Source organism: Orcinus orca, chromosome 11 (genome assembly GCF_937001465.1).
Source record: "Orcinus orca chromosome 11, mOrcOrc1.1, whole genome shotgun sequence".
NCBI classification, from domain to species: Eukaryota; Metazoa; Chordata; class Mammalia; order Artiodactyla; family Delphinidae; genus Orcinus; species Orcinus orca.
In genome coordinates, this window is record NC_064569.1 from 62,670,287 (window position 1) to 62,692,834 (window position 22,548).

General features: G+C 36.5%; 1 protein-coding gene across 2 annotated transcripts in view; it reads left to right on the top strand.

The window, feature by feature from the left end:
- Positions 1–22,548, top strand: part of NAV3 (neuron navigator 3) — an 835,897-nt gene that overhangs the window by 628,372 nt on the left and 184,977 nt on the right. For both annotated transcript variants that reach the window (XM_033431322.2, XM_049694975.1), the window contains 2 exons: positions 10,219–10,287; positions 13,451–13,590. In XM_033431322.2, coding sequence (XP_033287213.1) covers positions 10,219–10,287; positions 13,451–13,590 — 209 coding nt within the window. The remainder of the gene's footprint in view (positions 1–10,218; positions 10,288–13,450; positions 13,591–22,548) is intronic.

Genomic DNA, 22,548 nt, shown 5'->3' on the forward strand with positions numbered 1-22,548 from the left:
GCTTCTTTGTATTCCTCCTTGGTTCCTTGGGAATAGTGTTGTTAGTAGAACAAATGTCATTTTATGGTTAAGCATTTTTTCTCTTTCTTTGGGAATCAAGAGTACTAAAGGTGTGACTGTAGAGGGATTCTGTATAGGGATTTCCACTCCTGTTTGTGTGACTCCAAGGCTGAAGTCAAGTAGACTGAAGGGAGGAAAGATAGTTGATTCTAAAACAATTTTCTGTAAAATCTCTTAATATAGATGAGGAGTTATAAAAACCTACATAATATGAAAGATTGCTCTGATAAACATAGTGTATTATCATATTTATATGAAATACATCCATTTTAAAAATTACTGTTTTGTGCTTATTTTTATGTTTTGATGAACCAGTCACTGTGCGTAGTCCATGAATACCACATGGCTTAATGAAAACAACATTGTTCTAGTGATCTTTCACATATTACCTTAGAGCACAGGGTTCTTTCTTACTGGTGGTTTGAAAGTTCAAATGTGACCTTTCAACAAATTAAGATTCAGCCCCCACTGTGTGCCAGGAATTATGCTAGATGTGCAGCTGAGATCAGGTGATGCTTTAACCTTTTATTTCACCCATCATCTAATAGAGGACCTAGATGTTTAAACAGGTGGTTCAGTGAGGTGTGTTAACTACTCCAACAGAGTACAAAAGCCCATACAAAGGCACTGATGAGGAAAATGCCATTTCACTTTCAGGAAGCTGCCACTTTTGGGCTGAGCAGAAAGTGAAAGTGGAAATGCGTTCTGGGTATCTCTTGCTGTTTAAAATATATTGGCACAAAACAATAACGATTTTATCATCCTCATGGATTTTGTGAGCTTAGGAGTCAGACAGGGCACATCAGGAATGGCTCGTCTCTACTCCACTATTTCTGGAACCTTCACAGGGAAGGGTGGAATGGCTGGAGTGTCACAGGCTGCCCCGAGGCAAAACACCTGTGGTTGGAGAATCCACTTTTGAGGTGACTTCTTCACTCACATGTCTGGAACAGTGACTACATATGGCCTCACCAGCATGGCTGTCTCAGGGACATTGTACTGTGACCCAACTGTATTGTGACCCAACAGATGAAGGACTGACAATTCCACCCAGCTTCAAAGGGAGGGTGGGTAGGATAGAGATCTCACCTTTTAATGGCAGGAGCATCTAATAATTGATTGTAGCTCTGGGTTTAAATTGCCACAGGGCATGATGAGAGGGAGGCTATAGGCAGAGGCCAATTCATGGGGGCTCTGGATGCTCCTTCTAGGAGCTGGGAGTTCTTTCTTGAAGGTAAAGGAAGTTGCTTCAGGAATTTTCTTAGCAGAAGGAAAATGAGGCTGCTTATAACTTAGGAACATGACCTTGGTGACAGGGTGGAGAAAAATGTGCTTTGGGGAGAAATGTGAGAGGGTCCAGGTTTGTCATACATTATAGCTATAGAGACAAGAGTTTGAACAATTTAATGTTAATAGGCATGAGGGTGGGACTGAGGAAGATGGATTTGGGGACTGTTTGGAGGTAAGGGCCAAAGAAATCATCACATTTCTAGTTTTGTTGACTCACTGGTGGTGATGTATTTCAACAAGGGAAAAAATAGTAATGCTGTGGTGGAAACAGATGAGAAGGAGATGAAGAGAGGAAGTTCAGCTTTGGCCTTCATGGATTTGACATTTCAGTGGGACTTCTAGATGGTGATATCTAATATGAGGCTCTGGAGCCCAGAAGAGTGGTCAGGGCCAGATATATGGACCTGGGAACATTGGCTTAGCAATGTTTTGTTGATTGAAACTATAGAAATGGAAGAGATTACTCAGGAAGAGAGTACAAAGCTAGGGAAGAAAAGGAGGGCTCAGAACAAAACTCTGGAGACTACAAACATGTATGGGTCAAGTGAGCAAACAAGAGAATTCCTTTTGTTGTTTTGCAATATATTCAGAATTATGGAGGCCTGTTTGCTACCTTCTTAAAGGCAAATTATTTTTGTTGTTGTTATCGAGGACTGCCTCAATTTCTGACACATTTTACCCCTGTCTTTCAAATTAGTTATGACATTTAGAATGCAAATCTAACACAAAACTGTGGTTGAAATATTAAAGCAAATATACTATAGCATTAAGCATATCAAAACTATATTTTCATCTAATGACTGTATCACAAAACAGAACATTTATGAAATTCTGTATTTGAGATACTTTGGGGATTATGTACAGTTTTGAGAATTGCAGGTTCTGGAAGGCTCATCCTGTGCGTGCTGTTTTGGGAATGGTGGTTCTTGGATGTCCTATTGGGGCAATTTTCTGATGATTCTTTATAAGATTAGGATCTATAGGGCTTGATATTGTTGAGTTTAGAAAACAAGAAGAGTGAGTAGTATCCAGAGAGGTTTGAGGGAGAATAAGACAATTGTATTTGCTTGCACGAAATCGGGTCTCAAAGTAATTATAAACCAGGAGATTGAGAGCCAGAGTTAAAAGCTCAGGCACTGTCCTGAGATGTCCGTGCTTGTGGGTCTTAGAGTAAGAATGTAGTAGCATCAGAAGTGATAGGTGAGGGCTTCCCTGGTGGCACAGTGGTTGAGAGTCCGTCTGCTGATGCAGGGGACACGGGTTCGTGTCCCGGTCCGGGAAGATCCCACATGCTGCGGAGTGGCTGGGCCCGTGAGCCATGGCCGCTGAGCCTGCGCGTCCGTAGCCTGTGCTCCGCAACGGGAGAGGCCACAACAGTGAGAGGCCCGCGTACCACAATCAATCAATCAATCAATCAATAAAAAATAAATGTATGTATGTAAGTAAGTAAGTAAGTGATAGGTGGGGCCAAAGAATGTGGTGTGGTGTTGAGAAGACAACCAAGCACAGGAGGGCAGGGTAGTTGTAGGAACATAGGAAGTTATGTTTTAATGAATTCACCAGACTATTTATAGAGCCTCACATGGGGGCTTAGTAAACCCAGGGACTCCCAAACGTACATCTGAATCCCACTGAATTTTCTTTTTAACTGTTCCAGCACTTATTTCTACCAGACACCCTTCTAAGTGATCTACAGTTTAATCCTTATAAGAACCTTGAGATAGATAATATTGTCATCCTTATTTAACCCCTGAGGACACAGGCACAGAGAACAGCTGAGCTGGGATTCAGGTAGAGTATTCAGGCTTTAGAGTCTGTGCTACTAACCAATATATTAGATCTTTACTACTGGCATTTCAATTTAATAATTCACAGAAGGTAGATATTTGAATGCACCACTTTTTGCACACTTGCCTGATATTGTTTCGTTTCTTCTTCCAAGGTTGAAGTCAGTTCAGTTTCCATTAAATATCAAATTGTATTTTTTAGGAAGGGTTTTGAGTTGGAATACATGGTCTGAAGGGTTATACTTCTCAGAGTGAAACAGTCATCCCTGCATTCTTAAACCTAATTTTCCCAAATTAAATCGTTCTAGCACATTGCTGATACATGCCAGTGGTCAATAAAATCCTTTTTAATGATTTATTAATTGGTGGATAACGTCAATCAATATACGCTTATTAGAATAAGTAGAACACAAAACTAAATCAAATTTCTCAATATCTATGTCTGTCTGCCACTTTAAATACCTTAGGGGTGTGAAGTCAATTTCTTATTTATTAATTTATTCAATATCCAAAACTATTATGTGCTTTAAAAAAGAGCTATTATAATAAAGTGATCTTTACTTTTTCTCTGCTGTGAAAATGGATTTATTCATCTGTGAATATCCATCTTCCTAGTATTTCCTGTTACTTTATTCACCCTTTGACTAATGACATAACTTAAAAGTGGAGTCTTGTTTTTTTTTCTCATTTTACACTCTATCAGGGGTGTTAAATCTCTTTTTCCTGCCCTCTGTTCCCATGTAACTGTACTGCGCAACCCAAGCCGGAGGCCCCAGAGCCATCTTAGATTTTTCCCTTCAAGTCCTGTGTCCATGATTATAACTTCTCTCATTAATCATTTACTCTTATTTCCTGTGCCTCTGCCTCCATTCAGGCCCTCATCAAATCTTTCCTGAATTGTAGCAGTGATTTCCTATGTGGTCTCCTGGTTCCAGGCTTGCTAAATATCCCAACCTCTTTCGTCCCAATTTCTTCTTTACATATCAAAGAAAATGATCTCATTAATCTGGGAATTTATTATTTATTCTGCAATTTAAACCTTTTGGTATTCTCTGCTGGGGTCATGACAAAGGCTCAATTTCTTAGGAAGTTACTGTGGCTCTCCAACTTTTTACTTGGGCAATGAGTAGTTGTTAAAAGAATATTTTAACTATCATGGGAATTAAATAGCAATTAAGGCAATTCAAATATTAACTGTCTCAACTGAGATTTTTTTTTTTGAAAGAACCTTGATAGTAGCCAATGGAGGTAAAGAATGATAGACGTGTGAGGTTCAGATATTATGTTTTGGTGACTTTTAATGATGCACATGTCTTTGTATCTGGGTCCAATTTGATTTTTGAAAATGAAAGCTAAGGAATAAGATTACATAATTTTTACTTCTGCATGGAAGTCCACTGGTAGAATAACTACAACAGAAATAGAACCTTCCACAAAAATCTTGCACTGAGCCACTCAAAATCTTCTTAACAATATCTGAGGAAAGCATAAGGAAGAGATCGAGTAAGTTTTACTCTCATTCTAAGTGTTCTGATTAGTAAGGGTTGCTGGAGTCCTAGCCAAGGATTTTGAGGCTACCACAGGACTCAGCAGAAAAAAGTTCTGTGATTGATTAATTAGTCATGTGTGCAATGAACATGGGAGTGGCAAGTTATAAATAGTATGCCATAATTTTCTAGCTCTTACTAAAATGTGGCTTAAACATTTAAAAAATAGTGTTTACTTGGAAGATTTTTGAGAATTGCTTGGACACTAAAAGCATCAGACCATTTAAAATTTGTTTTACTGTTTATTTCCTATTTCTACATAAAGTCATCTGTTGAATGAAATTATTTAAAATTCCCTATCTAAATGCTGAGGAGTATCTATTGAAAGTAGATTTATTTGACACCGGAAGAGATGATACTCTGAAGGCAATATAAAGTTATTATCATGATGTCTTGGAGATACAAATCCAAAAGGCAATGAATTAATAGCAAAAGAAACATTAAAGTATCACAAGTTGTACTTTGCAAGAAAATGATATGGTATAGTAGAACATAGCACAGCTTATAGAATCCAACAGAAGAAAGTTTAAATTTCAGTACTATTATATATAAGATGTATAACTCGTACAAGTTACTTAATGTTTAAAGGCGGTTTCATATTTTTCAGTCAGAAATGGAGTATCGCCTTTGCAGGACTATTGTGAGGAATAAATGAGAAAATAAATGTAAACTGTCACTTAATAAGGACACAGTGAAGACAAGTGTCTTCCTTTAATATACTTCTGATAATTCCATTCTTAAAAAGATTTCCCTTGGTTAAAAGATGGTGGTATAACATATCATTTTTTGATAATACTACCCAGTTAATAGCAATCAATAGTTAATTACTGAACACATACCAACCCATGATAGGAACTGAGAATGAAGAAATGAACATACCGTAATTCCTGTCCTGGTGAACAATGCAATCTGTTCAGGAGATAAGCATTTACCCTGATAAATTTCCATGTTAACCTAATCCTTAGAGATGAATAAGGACCTGGGGACTAATGGAGGACAAAACTAACTCTACAAGACTTGAGAAATGCCTCAAGAAGGAGGTGACACTTGAGCAGGATCCTAAAGCAGAAGTAAGATTTCATGATGTGGGGAAGAGAAGCCATGGTGTTGCAGATGAAGGAAACCTCATGAGAAAAGCCATGGAGCCGGGGGAGAAGAGGCCTCAGGCCAGAAGCAGAGGTGTGATGACAGTGGAGAACATGGGATGCAGGATGTGCAGAGGAGATGAAGCTGTAAGAGAGTCTGAGGAGACACACGGAAACACTCAGTAAACCAGATCACAGAGCTTGGACTATATCCTACAGACAATGGGGAGTCAACAGCAATTTCAAAGAAAGAGATTGACATCTATTCTCTCTTGGGAAGTTAGTTGACTGTGAGAAGAATGATTGGATTTGGTTGGCAATAAAAAAGGGATGATAACAAAGAGACTAGTGGAGGGGCATTATCAGAGTCCATGAGAGAACTGACACAGAGGTAGAAATGGAGTGGGTCATGTCAAAGAAGACAACTCTTCTTTGTTCAATGGAAAAATAAAAAGTTGGTGACACTAAATTTAAATAACAAAGTCAAAGAGAGAGAGATGATTTGAAAGAATAATGAGTTAAGGTTTGAACATTTGGGGGATATCTGGGAGAAATATAGCTGATAGATCCAGGTAGAATATGTAGGAGATAATGAGATACTTAGAAAAGAGGCTCTGAGTTTAGAATTGAGATTGGAGTATAAAATACAGATTTGATATAAAAAGAATGGAGGGATATACCAGCTGAGACCTAGGATTATGGTTTTGAAAATATTCGTGGGCATAGTACAAAATTTAGAAGGGGTGATGGTGAGTGGACCTGTGTCTTGGAAGGAGGAGGAGTAGCTCAAGAGACAGCTGTCGTGTTAAGAAAGCTAAGTGAGTTGAGGATTTCTAGAGGAAGGAGGGTGTCAGCGCTATCTAAAGCAGCAGCAGCAGAATAGAAAATGAGGCATGGCTTGAGATGTTTAGATTATGCTCTTTGACTTTGGAAACAGGTGTTTTTCCTCCAAACTTGGACATCTGTGGATGTTCTGTAGAACACAGCTTTTATTATGCGTAGGAATCCTGTTAAAATGCAGATTCTGATTCAGTAGATTTGGGATGAGACCTAATAATCAGTATTTCTAACAAGGCCCAGGTGATGCCATTTTGTTCGTCTGTGGACAACACCTTGAGTAGTGAGGCTCTGGTGGTCAATGATTGCAATTATGATCCTGATTGCAATTCAGGATCGGTTTACTTTGAGAAGTTTTCTTTCCTTATAATAAATGGATATTACAGTTCTACATGGGGGTTTGCACTGAAGCTGTATTGGATAGTTCTGGCAGTTTGGATCCTTCTGTGTATTGAACACCAGATGAGTTTCATCCTTTTTTTTAATTGACTGTCTCTAATCTCCTCCTCTTCCCTTCCATGTTAAGGGAAATAAAAAGCTTTCCCTTGATATTCTACTTTACAGGATAGATGAGCAGATACTTCCTTTAGTAGAACCCACAGTGTGTCTCAAAATATTTATTTTTTTATGCTTTTGTTTCTGATACTTTTTGCCACCCATTAGCTAGAAAGACTTTCATTTGACAACATTTCAGGAAAAGAATACATAATCTTCTAACCAGATGTCTGCAAATCCTTAGTTTAGTGGTGTTCTGACTCTATTTATCTGCCCCCACTTGCCTCAGAGCTGTGTCTACATGTCCCTTGTGTCTGTTTCACTAATAAACTGCTTTGGCTGTACCTACTCACTTGCTTTGTTACTAGCCCATTTGTGAACCTGAAATTAGGGACATGGTATCACAAGCACTGTGGGGAAAGAAATTCATTTCTGCTGCATAGAGAGCCAGGGCCAGATAAAAAAGGAAGGAAGAAAGAAAGAAAGAGAGAGAGAGAGAAAGAGAGAAAGAAAAAGGAAGGAAGGAAGGAAGGAAGGAAGAAAGAGAAAGAAAGAAAAAGAGAGAAATAAAGGGAGCTAGAGGCATTGTGAGAAGTGTTGGGGCTTGAGTTAGATGGTAAACATGAAAATTGAAGGAGAACATAGATAAATTTGTAGAGGTCAAATCAGCGTGGCAGGGTATTGATTGCACATCTACAATAATTAAAAGGAAGGAAAAAGGGAAGAGTTGACAATTGAGGTTTCAAGCCCAAACACCTAAAGAAAATGGTGATCCTGTGTACAGAAATCATGAAATGAAAGGAAGGATCTGATTAGAACTTGGGGGATTAAAAAAAGGAAAATGGTGAGTTTGATGTGGTAATTGATTTTGAAGGTCATGGAAATGGATGTCTTTTATTCAGTTGATATTGATGACTGGGAGTATGATGCAGCTATTCACTCTAGTTTCTAGTAGAGTTCACCTGAAATCTTAGGTAAGAATCAAATGAAAGAATGCATACAAGTGTTTGAGGAAAGATGACATATGAAAAAGCATGCTTTTAAGAGATGGGTAAGGGGAGAGGCCCTGGTGAAAGAAAGAGAAAATGGACAAGAATGATGGTGGGCAGATCAAGTGAGTTTATTAGTATGACAGTCTGTGAAAGAGAGAAATTTAAAAAGGCAGAGAGAAAAATAGGGTCAAATACAAAAATATTAGAATATGGTGAGAGTTGAATCAAACTCTTCTTCAAATAACAGTTTCACATTTGTAAGGATAGTATAGGGCAGAAGCCCAGTTTCAAAGAATTAAAGTAGGATGGCTTGGTACAAAAATATAGGCAACTAGTAGAGTATTCTCATAATAGTTAGAAAACACAAGTGGGCAATAAAATCAGACTGATTTTGACCAAGTCGATTAACCTCTAGATTTAGTTGTTGGTTTTCTACTTCTATACTAGAAATTATGATACATCTTTAAAATCATGGAAGAAAAAATCCATGAGGTGGCTTTAGTTCCCCGAGGGAAAGTACATTGTTTTATTGGCATCTCTCCTGCTAATATTTGTGTTCAATTTGGAGGGTACAGGATAGAAGACATCATGGTGAACCTGTAGGTAGTTCTCTTATTCTTGGGTTGACAAAGCAGACTGACATGTTCACAGAAGATTCTTTTTTTTCACTTTGGGTACTTTTAGTTTTAATTTTTGAATTAATATTTCATTGGAGTGCTTTGGTTTTTACTTTTAAATTGTCCTCTGATATTATTGTTGCTGAGGTAGTTTGGCCAGTTGTAGCCAGTTGTCTCAGTGTCCAGTACAGTTAGAATACAGAATGCACTCTCTGCAAATAAGAATATATCACATATCCACTTGAAAAACAAGTGCTCTGAAAAGCTGTCTAGATATGAGGAATTCTTTATTCCTCTCTAGCCAGGCAGTTCAAAGGCCTGCATACTCCCACCACAGACTGGCTGCATGGAGTAAGAGTTTACTCAGGAAACATGTCACCATCTTAAGGGATCCTTCCCTTGGTTAAATACCCTCTACTTAGCAGCAAAGCAACTGGATTAACAGCAGGGCTCCACATGACCCTTCCACCCTGACTCCAACAACCCCATGTTGTTCCTGTTTCCTTGGAGGCCTTGGAAACTGTGCATGTACAACAAATGTGTTCATGTAGAGTCATAACAATTCACCAGCAGAGTGATTCTCCACTCACACATCAACCCATGACAATCACAGCACGTGTGAACATGTTTAGGCCCACTGAGTCTTACTATAGCCTTCAGAACACTAATTTCAGAACCATTAGGTAATTCAGAAATCAGTTCAAGTTAAAGCACACATGTTCATTTCATTTATAAAGTATCCACTGCTCTTCAAAACTTGGTTTCCATAATGCTTTTTGGTGTGTTTTCGACCAAAGATTGTGATTTAAAAAATCATTAAGAATTGTAATTCAAGAATGCCCAGAAATTGTCATCAGCAGTTGTTCAGTCCGTTTTTGAAGAATTTGACTCCATTTTAATCTCAATTTTTTGCATAGATCTTTCTCTAGAAAAACATCTTGTATTAATCACTTCCATAAAATATTCTATCCAGGACTAGAGATCAACAATAACTTACTACACAGAAACCAGATATTTTAATCTTTTGGCTTTCAAAATAGTATTTAGGTTAAAACAGCAGACTAGAAGAGTTTATAAAAGAAAATAATGACTCTCATTTCATACTCTTTTTTCCATTTGAATCTTTTTGAGAAAGAGATCTTGCTATGGTGTTAAGTCAAACTTTAGCTTTCCTGAAGTTTTCACTGTCATTTACAAAGGTTGAATTTTTTTCTAAGATGGAATAATATTACTTTAAAAATATTAATATTGTCACACAACCATTTTTTAAAATTCATTGATGACACACTTATTAAGGGGTCCACAGCATTATTTATTTCATAATATGTTCATAATCAAAGGTCATGGTATATGTGTTACATTATCATAATTTTCTAATTTATTCTTTATACATGTTTGTACATGTTCTAATTGCATTTCATTAACTCATAGTTTTCTTGTAAGTTTGTACTTTCTTTCCATGTTCAAAGAATCTCTTTAATTCAATTTCTCTGTTTCTCCTCATACAGTCTGGCAGCCAGATATGCAACTCAGTCTAATCACAGTGGAATTGCAACCAGTCAAAAAAAGCCTACTAGGTCAGTTAATATCTCTAATTTATTGCTTGTTAGTGATAATAAAGTAAATGCCCAGTGATATTTTGTCCTATCATTCTAACTTTTTTCAAAAACTGACATACTTCTGGATGAAAAGCTTAGAGTACCGAATTCTTCCAAGTAGATTTCCATACGCCTTCTTGGGGGTGAGCATGTTTGTGTTAGATTATGAAATGGGTCTTGGGTTCTTCTAATTCAGTTTAGTTATACATAGTGCTATGACTGGGCTGAAGTCTAGGTTCTAGGCTTAGAGAAAGTCAAGGGGAAAAATTGCTTTGAAGACCCCATTCTTTCCAGGCCACAAATCTGGAAGTAAAACAAGATTGTAATTGCTTTTTGAAATGGGTATGCATTAATTATTGCACATTTGGAAGCAGAAGTGAACAACATTGGCAGATTTTTGTGGGGAAGTTAGCACCAGCTCAGCCTGAACCATTCTTTTATCTTTAATCATTTAAATTTTTGCTTCTTTATATCATATGTATTTTAAAGGCAGTCTATTATAATAAATGACCGTGCATTCTATACTGTTTGGAAAATACTGGTACAGAAAAATGTGTGGAAAGTGACTTTTTTTAATGTTAGGTTACTGGAGGCATGATGGTACAGCTAAGTGAAGCCACAGCAAATGTGTTTTGCCCCCCTGATTATTATGTGATTATATGTGCCATCTCACTCACTGGGGAAGTATCTCAGTGGTGGTTTACTAGTCACTACTCTAATAATTAATCATATTGTGCAGTATTTGACCACAAGAACTACTTATGATGCCTTGACTTGAGGTTATGTGCTTTTCCCCTTGCCTTGGTTTCCTAAGTTATGTTCATTTCCATAGTAATTAAACTGATTCTGGAAAGGCAAATTAAAAGGGTATTTAATTAAAAATCAAAAGAAATGATATAAACTAGGATGCGCAAAGAACAGTGACCTGCCATGTTCAGTAAGCATTTTTTATTATTACTTCTAAGACTTAATGAATATAAAATATATTTTAAGTACTTCTTTGATTTAATAGAACATTTCTTTTTTTGGCTTCATTCTCATTTCTCTTTTTATTACTTTGATGAATGATCTTGAGCTCTGGCTGACTGTCAAATTAGGGTAATGAGAAGAGCAAATGGATTTTTTAATTTGTTTTAATTTGTTCTTCTGAGAACTAAATGTCACTTGGCTTCATGGGTCACAGTCAAGATCAAAATGCATTTTAATTGCTTTCTAGAAACAGGTCAAGTTTCATTGCAAGCAGGGCAAATTTTGTGACAAAATTTGTTTATAAATGTGAGTTTGGAATGAACTTTCTAAGCCTATGGCTGTGTCTACAGGACTAGTCTCAGATTTATTACGATGGGACATTTGGCCAAATTAATTAGTTGAGTTCCTTCTACATAGTGCAATCACTGGTACTCAAAATTCCTGGTGTCTGTGGTTATTGTGCTAGACTTACAAACCCTGTAGATCCATTTGAGTAAAAGTTAAATGCTGGAGTCATTTGGAAAAGATTCTAATCTTGTGCATGACACAACCTCTAATTAGCAAAATAGCTGAAGGAACTATTTATTAGCCATATGTATTTAAACTCCAAAATACAGTCAACATTTTGAAACTATTAACTATTCCAAGATATCAACATTTCTGGTCTTAAGCTGGCGTGTGTGTTTTCCTGATGTTCATTCCATTTCGCAGTACCTGTTACTATTATAAAATATTTATAGTATACATTTAAGAGTTTGATTTCCTGATAATCTATGGAAATAATGTATCAAGTAGTATAATAAGGTGAGTTAAAATTTGAATATTGTAGCAACTGATTGTGAAATGTTGGGTACCAATATACTAGATATAAACATTCTTTTATTTTAAACATTTTGTATAACAAGAAAAAATTATTTGCTACATTTACAAGTTATGGATTGTTTTTGTTATTTTTCTTTTAAAATAGAACTTATTAGAGCAGTACACAGTGACATTCACATGGTGGCAGCAAACACTAGCAAAGATGCTGGCAACCCTTAATATCATGTTTTTAAATATGTCTTAAGATGCCAATATTAATTCTTGATTTCTAGTTTTTCATTTATGCGGACTGAGTTTACTATACATACACAATATACATTAGTATTAGTATAAAATAAAATATAGTAATTGCGTATTTTACGCACAGTTCTTGAAATAATTGATACCTGAAATTTTAATATGGAAACTGTTTAAACAGTGAAATAAATGATCCAAACTGATGTTTAATTATAGTTCAAATAAAATAACTGCAGATGATTACCTCCTATCAAACTTCCCCTAATTCTAATACAGTCTACCTACATTTCCTCATGTCTTGTCCTTCATACACAACGAGTAGCTAAAGCTACTATCACTGTAGGTGTGTTTTAAATTGTCATTCTACTAGCATAGATTTTCTTCTAGATTTTCTTCTTCTGAGACCTGCATCCTTGTCGCATGGCCTGTGTGATCAGTTGGCCACACTTGTGAGATAACCAGCTAGAGTCTAGGTGCTTACTTTTGGCAAGAGAGTGAAAGTTTTTATGTGAGACAGATCAGTCAAATATGAACAAACTCATGACCTTGGTCTCCACACCATGTTTTTGAGTAATTAACTAGCTTAGATATTCAGTAAGCATTTGCTATTTGCAATTTGTATGTAACTTTATTCTTCTTTTTATTAATGTACAAGTTCATCTAAGATACAGCCACCTAAGATAAAAACAAATGTCCCGTATATTGAAAAGAACAACTTAACAACAACTGCAGGCAGCTGGTTAATACCCTGAGAATATAATAGATTCTAGTTAAGTATTATTATTTCCGTTGCTTTTCATGTAATTGTTAGAGTACCTTTAAATCAAAGTTTTATTCATCAGGTACATATAGGCATGACTTTTTAGTTAAAATTACTTTATTTCTAATTGTCCTGCATTATTAGTATACTTTGGAGGCAAATTATATCATATGAACCAAGATTTTTCTGAAGATTTTCAAACCTTGTGTTTAGCTATTTGTCGCTTAAACCAACATTTTCTGCTGAATGTCATAAATTATGATTTTCCCATTAACTCTTCCCTGCTCAGAACCTCCTGTTCCCTATGTTTTTATAATGTACAATAATGATGTAATTTTTCTTGTACTATTTCAGACTTCCAGGTCCCTCTAGGGTACCAGCTGCAGGCAGCAGCAGCAAGGTCCAGGGAGCCTCCAATTTAAATAGGAGAAGTCAGAGCTTTAACAGCATTGATAAAAACAAGCCTCCAAATTATGCAAATGGCAATGAAAAAGGTAAGTGTTCGCCCATTACATCATTAAGGCACAAGTGTAACATATGGGCCTAATAAATTACATGCTAAATCTAGTATTTAAGCAGTGTTACAGCATTTGGAATGGAAATGTTATCAGTGGACTTTCTTACATTGTCTAAGTGCCTCCTCCTGAATTCCAGCTTTTTTCAGGACCTTTCCAATCTGAAGAACACTTTAAGGAAATATAGTCATTTATATTAAAGTGGTTAGTGATTATCCCCAAGTATAAAATCTGTTTCTCAAAAAAAGTTCCTCCTGGATGCATGTAAATAGCATTTTCTTTTGTTTTCTCATGTTTTATGAGCACTTATCTTGAAACCATAAACCTATATGAAGTGTTTTCAAATCCTTGGTTTTAGTTAACATTAAATGCCATACATGTTTGAGGAAGTTAAGGTTGGAGCATCAAAATTTAAGACATAATTATGAAGGGTACTTAGTCTTTGAGAGCAGCAGGACAGATAAATATTATGACCTTAGTTTTTCCTATAAGAGACAAATTATTCATGTTTGTTTTATTTTCTTGAACGAGTGTATGATAGAAATATCCAATCACACGATCAGGAAGAAAGGACACAGTGGAAGTGTGTGTTAAAGGCAGATTATATATTAACTACTGTATGATACACAGTTCTCTCCAATGTGCACAGTGCATATTTAAAGAGGTGCTGGCTTGATGCATATCCCTGTGGAGCTTGCATCCGAACGGTAGGATGTGTAATTTACATCTAAACCATGAGAAAATCAAGAACCTCTGCTGTTGGGAGCAGTGTGACCCTGTGAGGGACTAGGGCATGTTGCGGGATTTTGAGGTAGTATTTTCTAATCAATAAAACTTTAACTTCTCTGTGTAGTATTTAACTCTCCATGCAACAAGACATGAAATTCCAAAGTGACAAATACACTTAGTAGAACAGCTGGCAAATTTGGTTTGACTAATTGAACCAGGTAGAAACCTTTTGGCTCAGATTAGATCATTTCCAATTGTTTAATATGGATTATCTGATTAGACTTCTCTTACTCAGACATGAATTGACAGGAGTGATCTATGAATTATACACTTTCATGAAAATTTCCTACCCATTAAAACAAAATTGGACAGACTGTAAATCCCTGTAAGCAAAGCAGTGTATCTTGATCCCTGTAATATCCCCAGTTCTTGAATTGAATGGAAGAAGAAGAAAATAGTATGTGTTTGGAAGTTAGGATTTTCTCTTTAAAATAAAGAATAAAACCTTTGATTGGAGAACCTAAGAAATGTTACTGAAGACTTACGCTTCTCCTGGAGAGAAAGGGGACAAGAATTTCTTATCAGAAAAACATCTCCCTCATTTTGTGACTTTCCTAGAAAGCATCATACAAAGGCCTATATATGCTATGAAATACTAAGGGAAAATAAACATGTTTAGACATTAAGATATGCTGAGTGGACTGCTCAAGTGTCTGATTTTAGCTACATGAGACTACAGTTGTATAAGAGTTTTGCAAAAAATGACTAATAACATTGGCAAAGAAACCTAGAAATGCTTTAGATGACCCAACGTTTTGATATCATAATGTATTTTTTGATCATGTGAAATAATTTTTGTATTTCTGGTGTCTAAAAGTAAAAATCCAGAGGTAGCCAAGTATTCATATCTTTCCATAGCCATTCAGCCTCTCTTATGTATGTCTAAGAAGTAGTGCAAAATTAGAAAGTAGCAATATTTATAATAACCACAAGGTGGAGACAGATAACACACATTACGAGGTTTTTGACCGTAAGCAGATTTCCTTAGGTCGGTATCAAGAGCAAAAGTTTTCATGGTGAATTAGCCATTACTTTTAATTCCAACAAAGTAAAATTCCAAAACATTTAAAGTGTATGATCTCACATTCACAAATATTTATAATATTATATATCAAATGTAGGCATTAAATGTCTGTAAACTGTCAATCATAATTAAAGCATAAATTGCATTATATAATACAGCCTTCTAGAATTTGTTTTGCATGCTATATGGCATTTTCTATTAATGTGGAATCACAGCTTCATATCAGTATATCCAGTATCATCTCTAAATTAATCATTGTGTCATGCTATTTTATATTTCCAAAATATTAGCTTAAATTATAGAGCAAACAAAACAAATATAAACATCACATATGAAACAGTTTATAATTTATTCTTTAGACTATTTGAATGGTACATCTTTTTGGATAAGAATGTTTTATTTAACCTTTGACATGGAGATTTTTCATGTTAACATAGCATATAAAAAAATAAGATTCCATCTGATGACAGGTTGATCTCTGTCACAATATAGTTCATACATATCCTAGGCATGGCTAAATAAGGTGAAAATTAAACAAGAATTTTCAAAGGTTACAGTATTATAATAACAGAATTCAGAAATTACTAACTTGAGTATTCTAATTGCCATTCCTTTTTAGTTATTAGAAAGTATAACAGTTAAATTTAATAAATTAAGATATGGGCTCCCCTGGTGGCGCAGTGGTTGAGAGTCCTCCTGCCGATGCAGGGGACACGGGTTCGTGCCCCGGTCTGGGAAGATCCCACATGCCGCGGAGCGGCTGGGCCCCTGAGCCATGGCCGCTGAGCCTGCGCGTCCGGAGCCTGTGCTTTGCAACGGGAGAGGCCACAACAGTGAGAGGCCCGCGTACCGCAAAAAAAATAATAAATAAATTAAGATATTTTTACTCAAAAGAAATAATCACACTATCTGTAATGTGCTCCCTGAATGCTTCTAAGTGAAAATGTACTTTCTGCTTTCTTTAAGAAGTCTTAAATGTTGAGTTATGTGAATCAATTGGGGAATCTCTAGAATTTGTAATAGATAGTAAAGGTTTATTCACAATTAAAACAATTTCACTTCCTTATTAAAAAACATACTGTTGAAAGCACAGTAGCTTCTCACATGTATGGAATGGTAAAAATAGCTTATTTATGAATTGTGTGGCTTATCTAATAAAGGGAAATCAGAAGAGAATCACAAACTGCACTTCAAAAGATACCTCTAATACCATTTTAATAGTAATCCAAAAAATAGTGTGCTCATTTCACCAAATGGATTAAAATATCGGTGAACATGGCCATAGATTATCACTTGCAGAGAAGGCTGAAATAGAAATGTTAAAATAGAAAGCAATGCCACCCCACCATTCTGTTGAAATGGAATGTAGGAACAAATTTCTCAGAACAAATGGTGAAGTGAAGATAGTATATTGTTTGTAGAAAAGCATTTCTTTGGGGAGTCCAAGTTTCTTCCCTTGGTGACCTGACATGCAGAGACTGACAATGAATAATACGTTCTGACACTGGCGTTTATCAGTTTGCCCATGCACCCTATGAGATTACTCTAGACAGATGTATGCTTTAAAGAAAAATCAAATATCTTTTCAGTGGAAATCAGGGATCTTGTGGAAAAAAAAAAGCCCCGGTTCATTTGGGCACACATTTTATATGCCTGAAGCAAATTATCTTCAGAAATAATTCTTGTTTTGTAAAATCGACATGATAAATATGAAAAAGGCTTAACAGTTCAGTACTATCAGGAATGTAAATGTCCCTAGCTCTATTTGGAATTCACTTTCTGAATTATGATCTGTAACCACTTATTACTTGGCAGAGTTCTTTAGCAGAGAGATGTTTTTCTCTGTTGCTAAGAAACATGCCACAGTACCAGAGGGCATGCTCCCATCTCTTTATTGTTTCTCCCGTGTGATTCTTACATGGTACCTGTACATCTGTGGAAGAGGAGATTTCCTTTCTGTTCTCCTGGGTTCTAATGAAGTAGCTTCTGGTGTGAAAGTGTTTTCTTTCATTTACACTCAACATAGATTTAGTATGATTGATATGGAGAATTTAGCAAAATTGAAATTGAACTTTTTAAAACTATAGGTTTAATGTGAATGTTGCATTAGTCGTGGAGTTTTGACAGCTAAAACATAATTATCTAGTTCTTAAGTACTTTTTTAATTACTCTGAAATTACTCTTAAGACCACAGAACTGAACTGTTTTATTTCCTTTTCAATGCAATGCAAATACGTTTTACTCATTATATCTGTTTACGGGTGATTTCATTATGTGTTCCACCATGACTTTTTGCTTTATTTCCTTAATAATTATATAAACCTATAATGACATAATTTCAAGTTAATCTTGAGGATGTTTATGAGGTAACAATTAAGTACATAGGTCAAGTGATATGACTAAATAGACTTGGGCATATATGTTGTTTACTTACGTATACATGCTTACATATTGAGGTGTACATGTATTTTATATGCCTGTACATAAATTACATACTTTAAAAAAATCTGGCTGGTGAGTTAAAGCTTCCCTAAATTTTTCAATAGTCCACAAAGTGGCACTCTCACGTTACTAATGGTACAATATATGCATGTGCAGAATGGACAGTGCCCCTACAATCCCTGTAATAGCATTCCATGTTTCTGTTCAGCATAAAATTGATGATTGAGGCATTTCGCAAGCCATCATTTATGGGAGACAGTGTGGTGAGGTAAACAAGGGGCCAGTTGGTAACAAAACAACTGAAAACAAATTTGAATGCTATTTTTTTTAACTTTCGAAACGTTCACTGCATTTTGGTATATTATTGTAAAATGAGAGTCTTAAGTTAGTTATTTACCAAGCTAATTGCTGTCACCACATTGATCAGTCATTTCCTTCCTTCCGTAATGATCTGTGATGCTGAAGTCGTTCTGTAATTAGCAGGGACCATACATATCACTGAGCACAATGCCTGCTGTACAGTGAATACTTTCAAAAGAGTGGTGCCATTGTCATTTTTATTGTTGTTGCTCCTTTCTGTGTTGTTACTTTGTGAACTGAAAGCTGGTTTGCTTCCATCCAAACAGTATACTACTCAGTGAGGAAGAAGAAATAAACAACTGAGGATGTTCCCTGGTCCTTTCTCAGGCTAGTAGCGCCATTGGCAACGTAGCAGTGAGCTCGGAAGCGAACCTGCCAAATTTCCATGGAGAATCGTCTTTATCTAAACTTCCCATATGCCTGTTGTGACTGCCACATTTACCTCCGTGTATTAATTTTAGAACTAGATTGGCATTTTTCCCAGGTCATCAAAGTTATTTTTTTTTGCATATGAAATAACTAAAAATTAACTCTCTGAATTTAGATGTTTTCTAAGCAGGAATTAAAATCTATTCTTACATCAACTCAAAAGGATGGTGCCAGTAGGATGCCCCAGGAGATAGTATATAGGTAACTGAATAGTGAGTATCTTGTTCTCCCCATTTATATTCTGCTCATTGAGGAAGAAGGAACCCAAATTTTGGGGAGTTACCCAGTTGCCTTCACTGTTGTGACAAACATGTGACTTTCTGGAGAACCGAACCGGCAGAATTTTTGGGTGGGCAAGCAAACATATGGAAAGAAGGGAGAGTCAAAAGCCTCCAAATTTTGTAGCCACATAAACCTGGGTTCCAATTTTGGTTTTGTCTTTTCTAAATTTTACTCTATGCATGATTTGGAGCAAGTTACTTTCTCTAAGCTTCAGTTTTCTCATTTATAATAAGAGAAATAATATGTATATTATAGATTATTATGAGTTTAAATAAGAGGCATATGGGTAGAAGCTCTAAATGTGATACCATGTATCAAAGTACTTGGGAAAAGTAAGCAGTTGATAAATAATATTATTTGGTTGCAATGGAATTGGTGGTGGTGGATGCGAGGTGGAAGAAGAAGGGGAGGAAAAGGAGAGGGAGTGGAAGAAACTTTCTCTTTGGAGGCTAGAGACAAGGAACCAGCTATAGGCAGAGAGGCCCTGCAAATGCAAGATACAAGTTTGTTGCAGGAATGCCCTTAAATATGTGCGTTAGATACCTGTGCTTTTCCGCCATACCCAGCTAACAGTTCATTTATAGTCAGAAGCTGAGTTAACAACACTCAGCAATGCATCCGTTGAGACCAGGCTACTTACTATTGAATATGTAAATCGCACAGATTGTGCCGACCCCCGCTCTGTCAGAGCTGCAGAGGCTGCCATTTCAGCAGCTGTTGTTCTGCACCCTTTCTTGTGAGGTGTCCAGAGAGACACTCATTATTCTGATGCTCTCCTGATGCACAGTGACTTAAGATTTTCACTCTTCATGAAACCTGAAGCACCTCATTGCTGATTATAGAGAGGAGCTGGGCACAGATTGAGAGTTGAGTTCAGAGAAGTGTCTTCTATGTGTGTACTTATCTGAGAACGATTTTATAGCTTTTGCTGTGACCGTTACTGTAGGCTGGATGTCGATGTCATAATTTGGAGTCCCTCCTGTCTCATTTTTGGGTGTGATGATGTTGAATTTCCTCTGTACTTGAACTGCGGTAGCAGTCTATCTAGCTAATGTCAGCACACTTACAGAGCATCCTGACTGGTCCTTTTCTGCCCTCTTCTCTCATCCTCACCAAAGCTCCCAGGCATACAGGGGTAGGAGTCCCCTGGCTTCTTAACCTAGTTGCAGAAACACAGAAGATATACACTAAGTATGTGGTGAAAATGATGAAATAAAGGACATTAGGAAAACCTCTTTTGTTTTTAGTGATCTCTCACCACAGATTGCCAAGCATCCGGGGGGAATGCAGAACTGACAGAGCTTCCAGAATCCCACAGAACGAAGAATATTAATGCTGCACAGCTATGGAACATTTAATGAATTTAGCCGATTTGAACACTGTCATAAGAAATAACTCTTTAAAGCCAAACATGGTCTGTGACCAGCAGCGTTGGTATCATGTGGAAGGTTGTTAGAAATGCAGAATCTTGGGGCCTCCTGCAGATCTGCTGAAGCACAATGTGATGTACATTCAGTAGGATCCCCAGTGACTTAAGCACACATTAAAGTCTGAGACCGTTATGTTAACCACTTAAAATGTCAGACATTCTAAGATAATTATAGAGCTTGGGCTCTAGAATCACACATGTGGGATCAAATCCTAGCCACACCACACATTCCTCACTAGCTGTGCACCACTGAATGAGTTGTTTAGACCCTCAAAGCTTGGGTTTCCACAAGTGTGAATTAGAAATAGGAGCCCTTCCAAAAAAATAGGCAAAGTGATTATGAAATTGTCACACACACAAAAAAATAGGAGCCCTTCCCATCTCATCAGGCTGTTCTGAACACTAATGTGAGATAATATAGTTAAAGAATCTTCAGCAAAATGCCAGTAGGCATTATTATATTTGTAATAATTATTAATATTATTTTCATTATAGAATAAGAAATATTGCAAATAACTTTTGAGATCAGTGTAAGAAAGTGAAGATAAATTCAATATGAGGCCATTATGTTCCTCTTAACAATACTACAGCAGACTATGATTTCATTTTGGGGGTACTTTATTTCTAGCTCTGTGTCCCAATATACGTATGTACTTTTTTTTTTTATAATTTATTTTATTTATTTTTGCTGTGTTGGGTCTTCGTTTCTGTGCGAGGGCTTTCCCTAGTTGTGGCAAGCGGGGGCGACTCTTCATTGCGGTGCGCGGGCCTCTCATTATCGCGGCCTCTCTTGTTGCGGAGCACAGGCTCCAGACGCGCAGGCTCAGTAGTTGTGGCTCACGAGCCTAGTTGCTCCGCGGCATGTGGGATCCTCCCAGACCAGGGCTCGAACCCGTGTCCCCTGCATTAGCAGGCAGATTCTCAACCACTGCGCCACCAGGGAAGCCCCGTATGTACATATTTTTAAAATGTAAATAAATAGAATAAATTTTCACATAGTTTCATATAAAAATTCTATATTACTCCTGCCTTGAATGCCTGCATATCTCCCTTAGCTCATCTGTCTTGATCTTATTTAATGTTGTACAGCCCTTTGTGCACTTCTGATCTCTACCATTTTCTTTCCCACCTCCTACTCGTTTAACGTTTAATATATGCCATTCATCTTCTGTGAGTCTGATTTCTTTCCTCTGACTATATTGTAAGGTGTCTTGGGGAGTCTTACACAGAATAGCCACTCAGTAAATATTAACAGATGTTATGCCTAGATTCAAGTCCTAGAGATTGTAGGAACTGAGTAGCATTGATTAATATTTCTGGAAATAGTAGAAAAATGGAGGCATATATTGTTGGACAGAAATCTGCAAAACAGTAAGGTCACTGTGTGAAATGCACGGGCACATACACAATTCACTGAACTTGAGAAAATGCATCTTGTTTGGAGATGTTCTTAGTTTCCAGTTGAATCTAGGTAATCGAGAAATAAAGTTTACTTGACAATTCTATTAAAGGCATGAATTTGACATTCACTATTTTTTGTGTTTCTAGAGTCAAGGAATAATGTTATAACTGATAAGCCATTGAACTTCTTGTACATTTGAAAAATCATAGTGATTGACAGAATTAACTTAGAATCCCAAGCTAAGTTCAGTTCTCAGACTTGTCACTTACAAGTTGTGTAACTTTGGCCAAGTTCTTTTACCTCTTTGTGCTTCAGTTTCTTCATGTGCAAATTGAGGGTAATAATGAAAATTTTATGCAGTTGTTGGAAGGACTGAGTTAATGTATTTCAAAAACTTAGTTTAGTGCCTGTCACACAGAAGGTGCTTTGTGTGTAATGTAGAACTATGCATTACTGGTGTGGTCTTTGCTTTCATGGACTGTATCAACGGTGCAGTAGAGGAAACAGGCAATCACAGTGAAGTTATCTACGTTTGTCTATACTATTGGCATTGTTAATATAAACTTCACAAATCTATTATATTGTTTTAGGCACACTTATTTTCTTTTAAAAAAACCTAACTCACACAAATATTTAATGAAGAATTTAACCTCTTTTCCTATCTCTTTCTTTATTAACTTTTTAATGTAAACAACTTCTTCTGAAAAATGGGTAAGACAAGTATTCTATACCAATTGGCTTAATTACCTACTGTTTATCATGCATTTTTGATACTGTTGG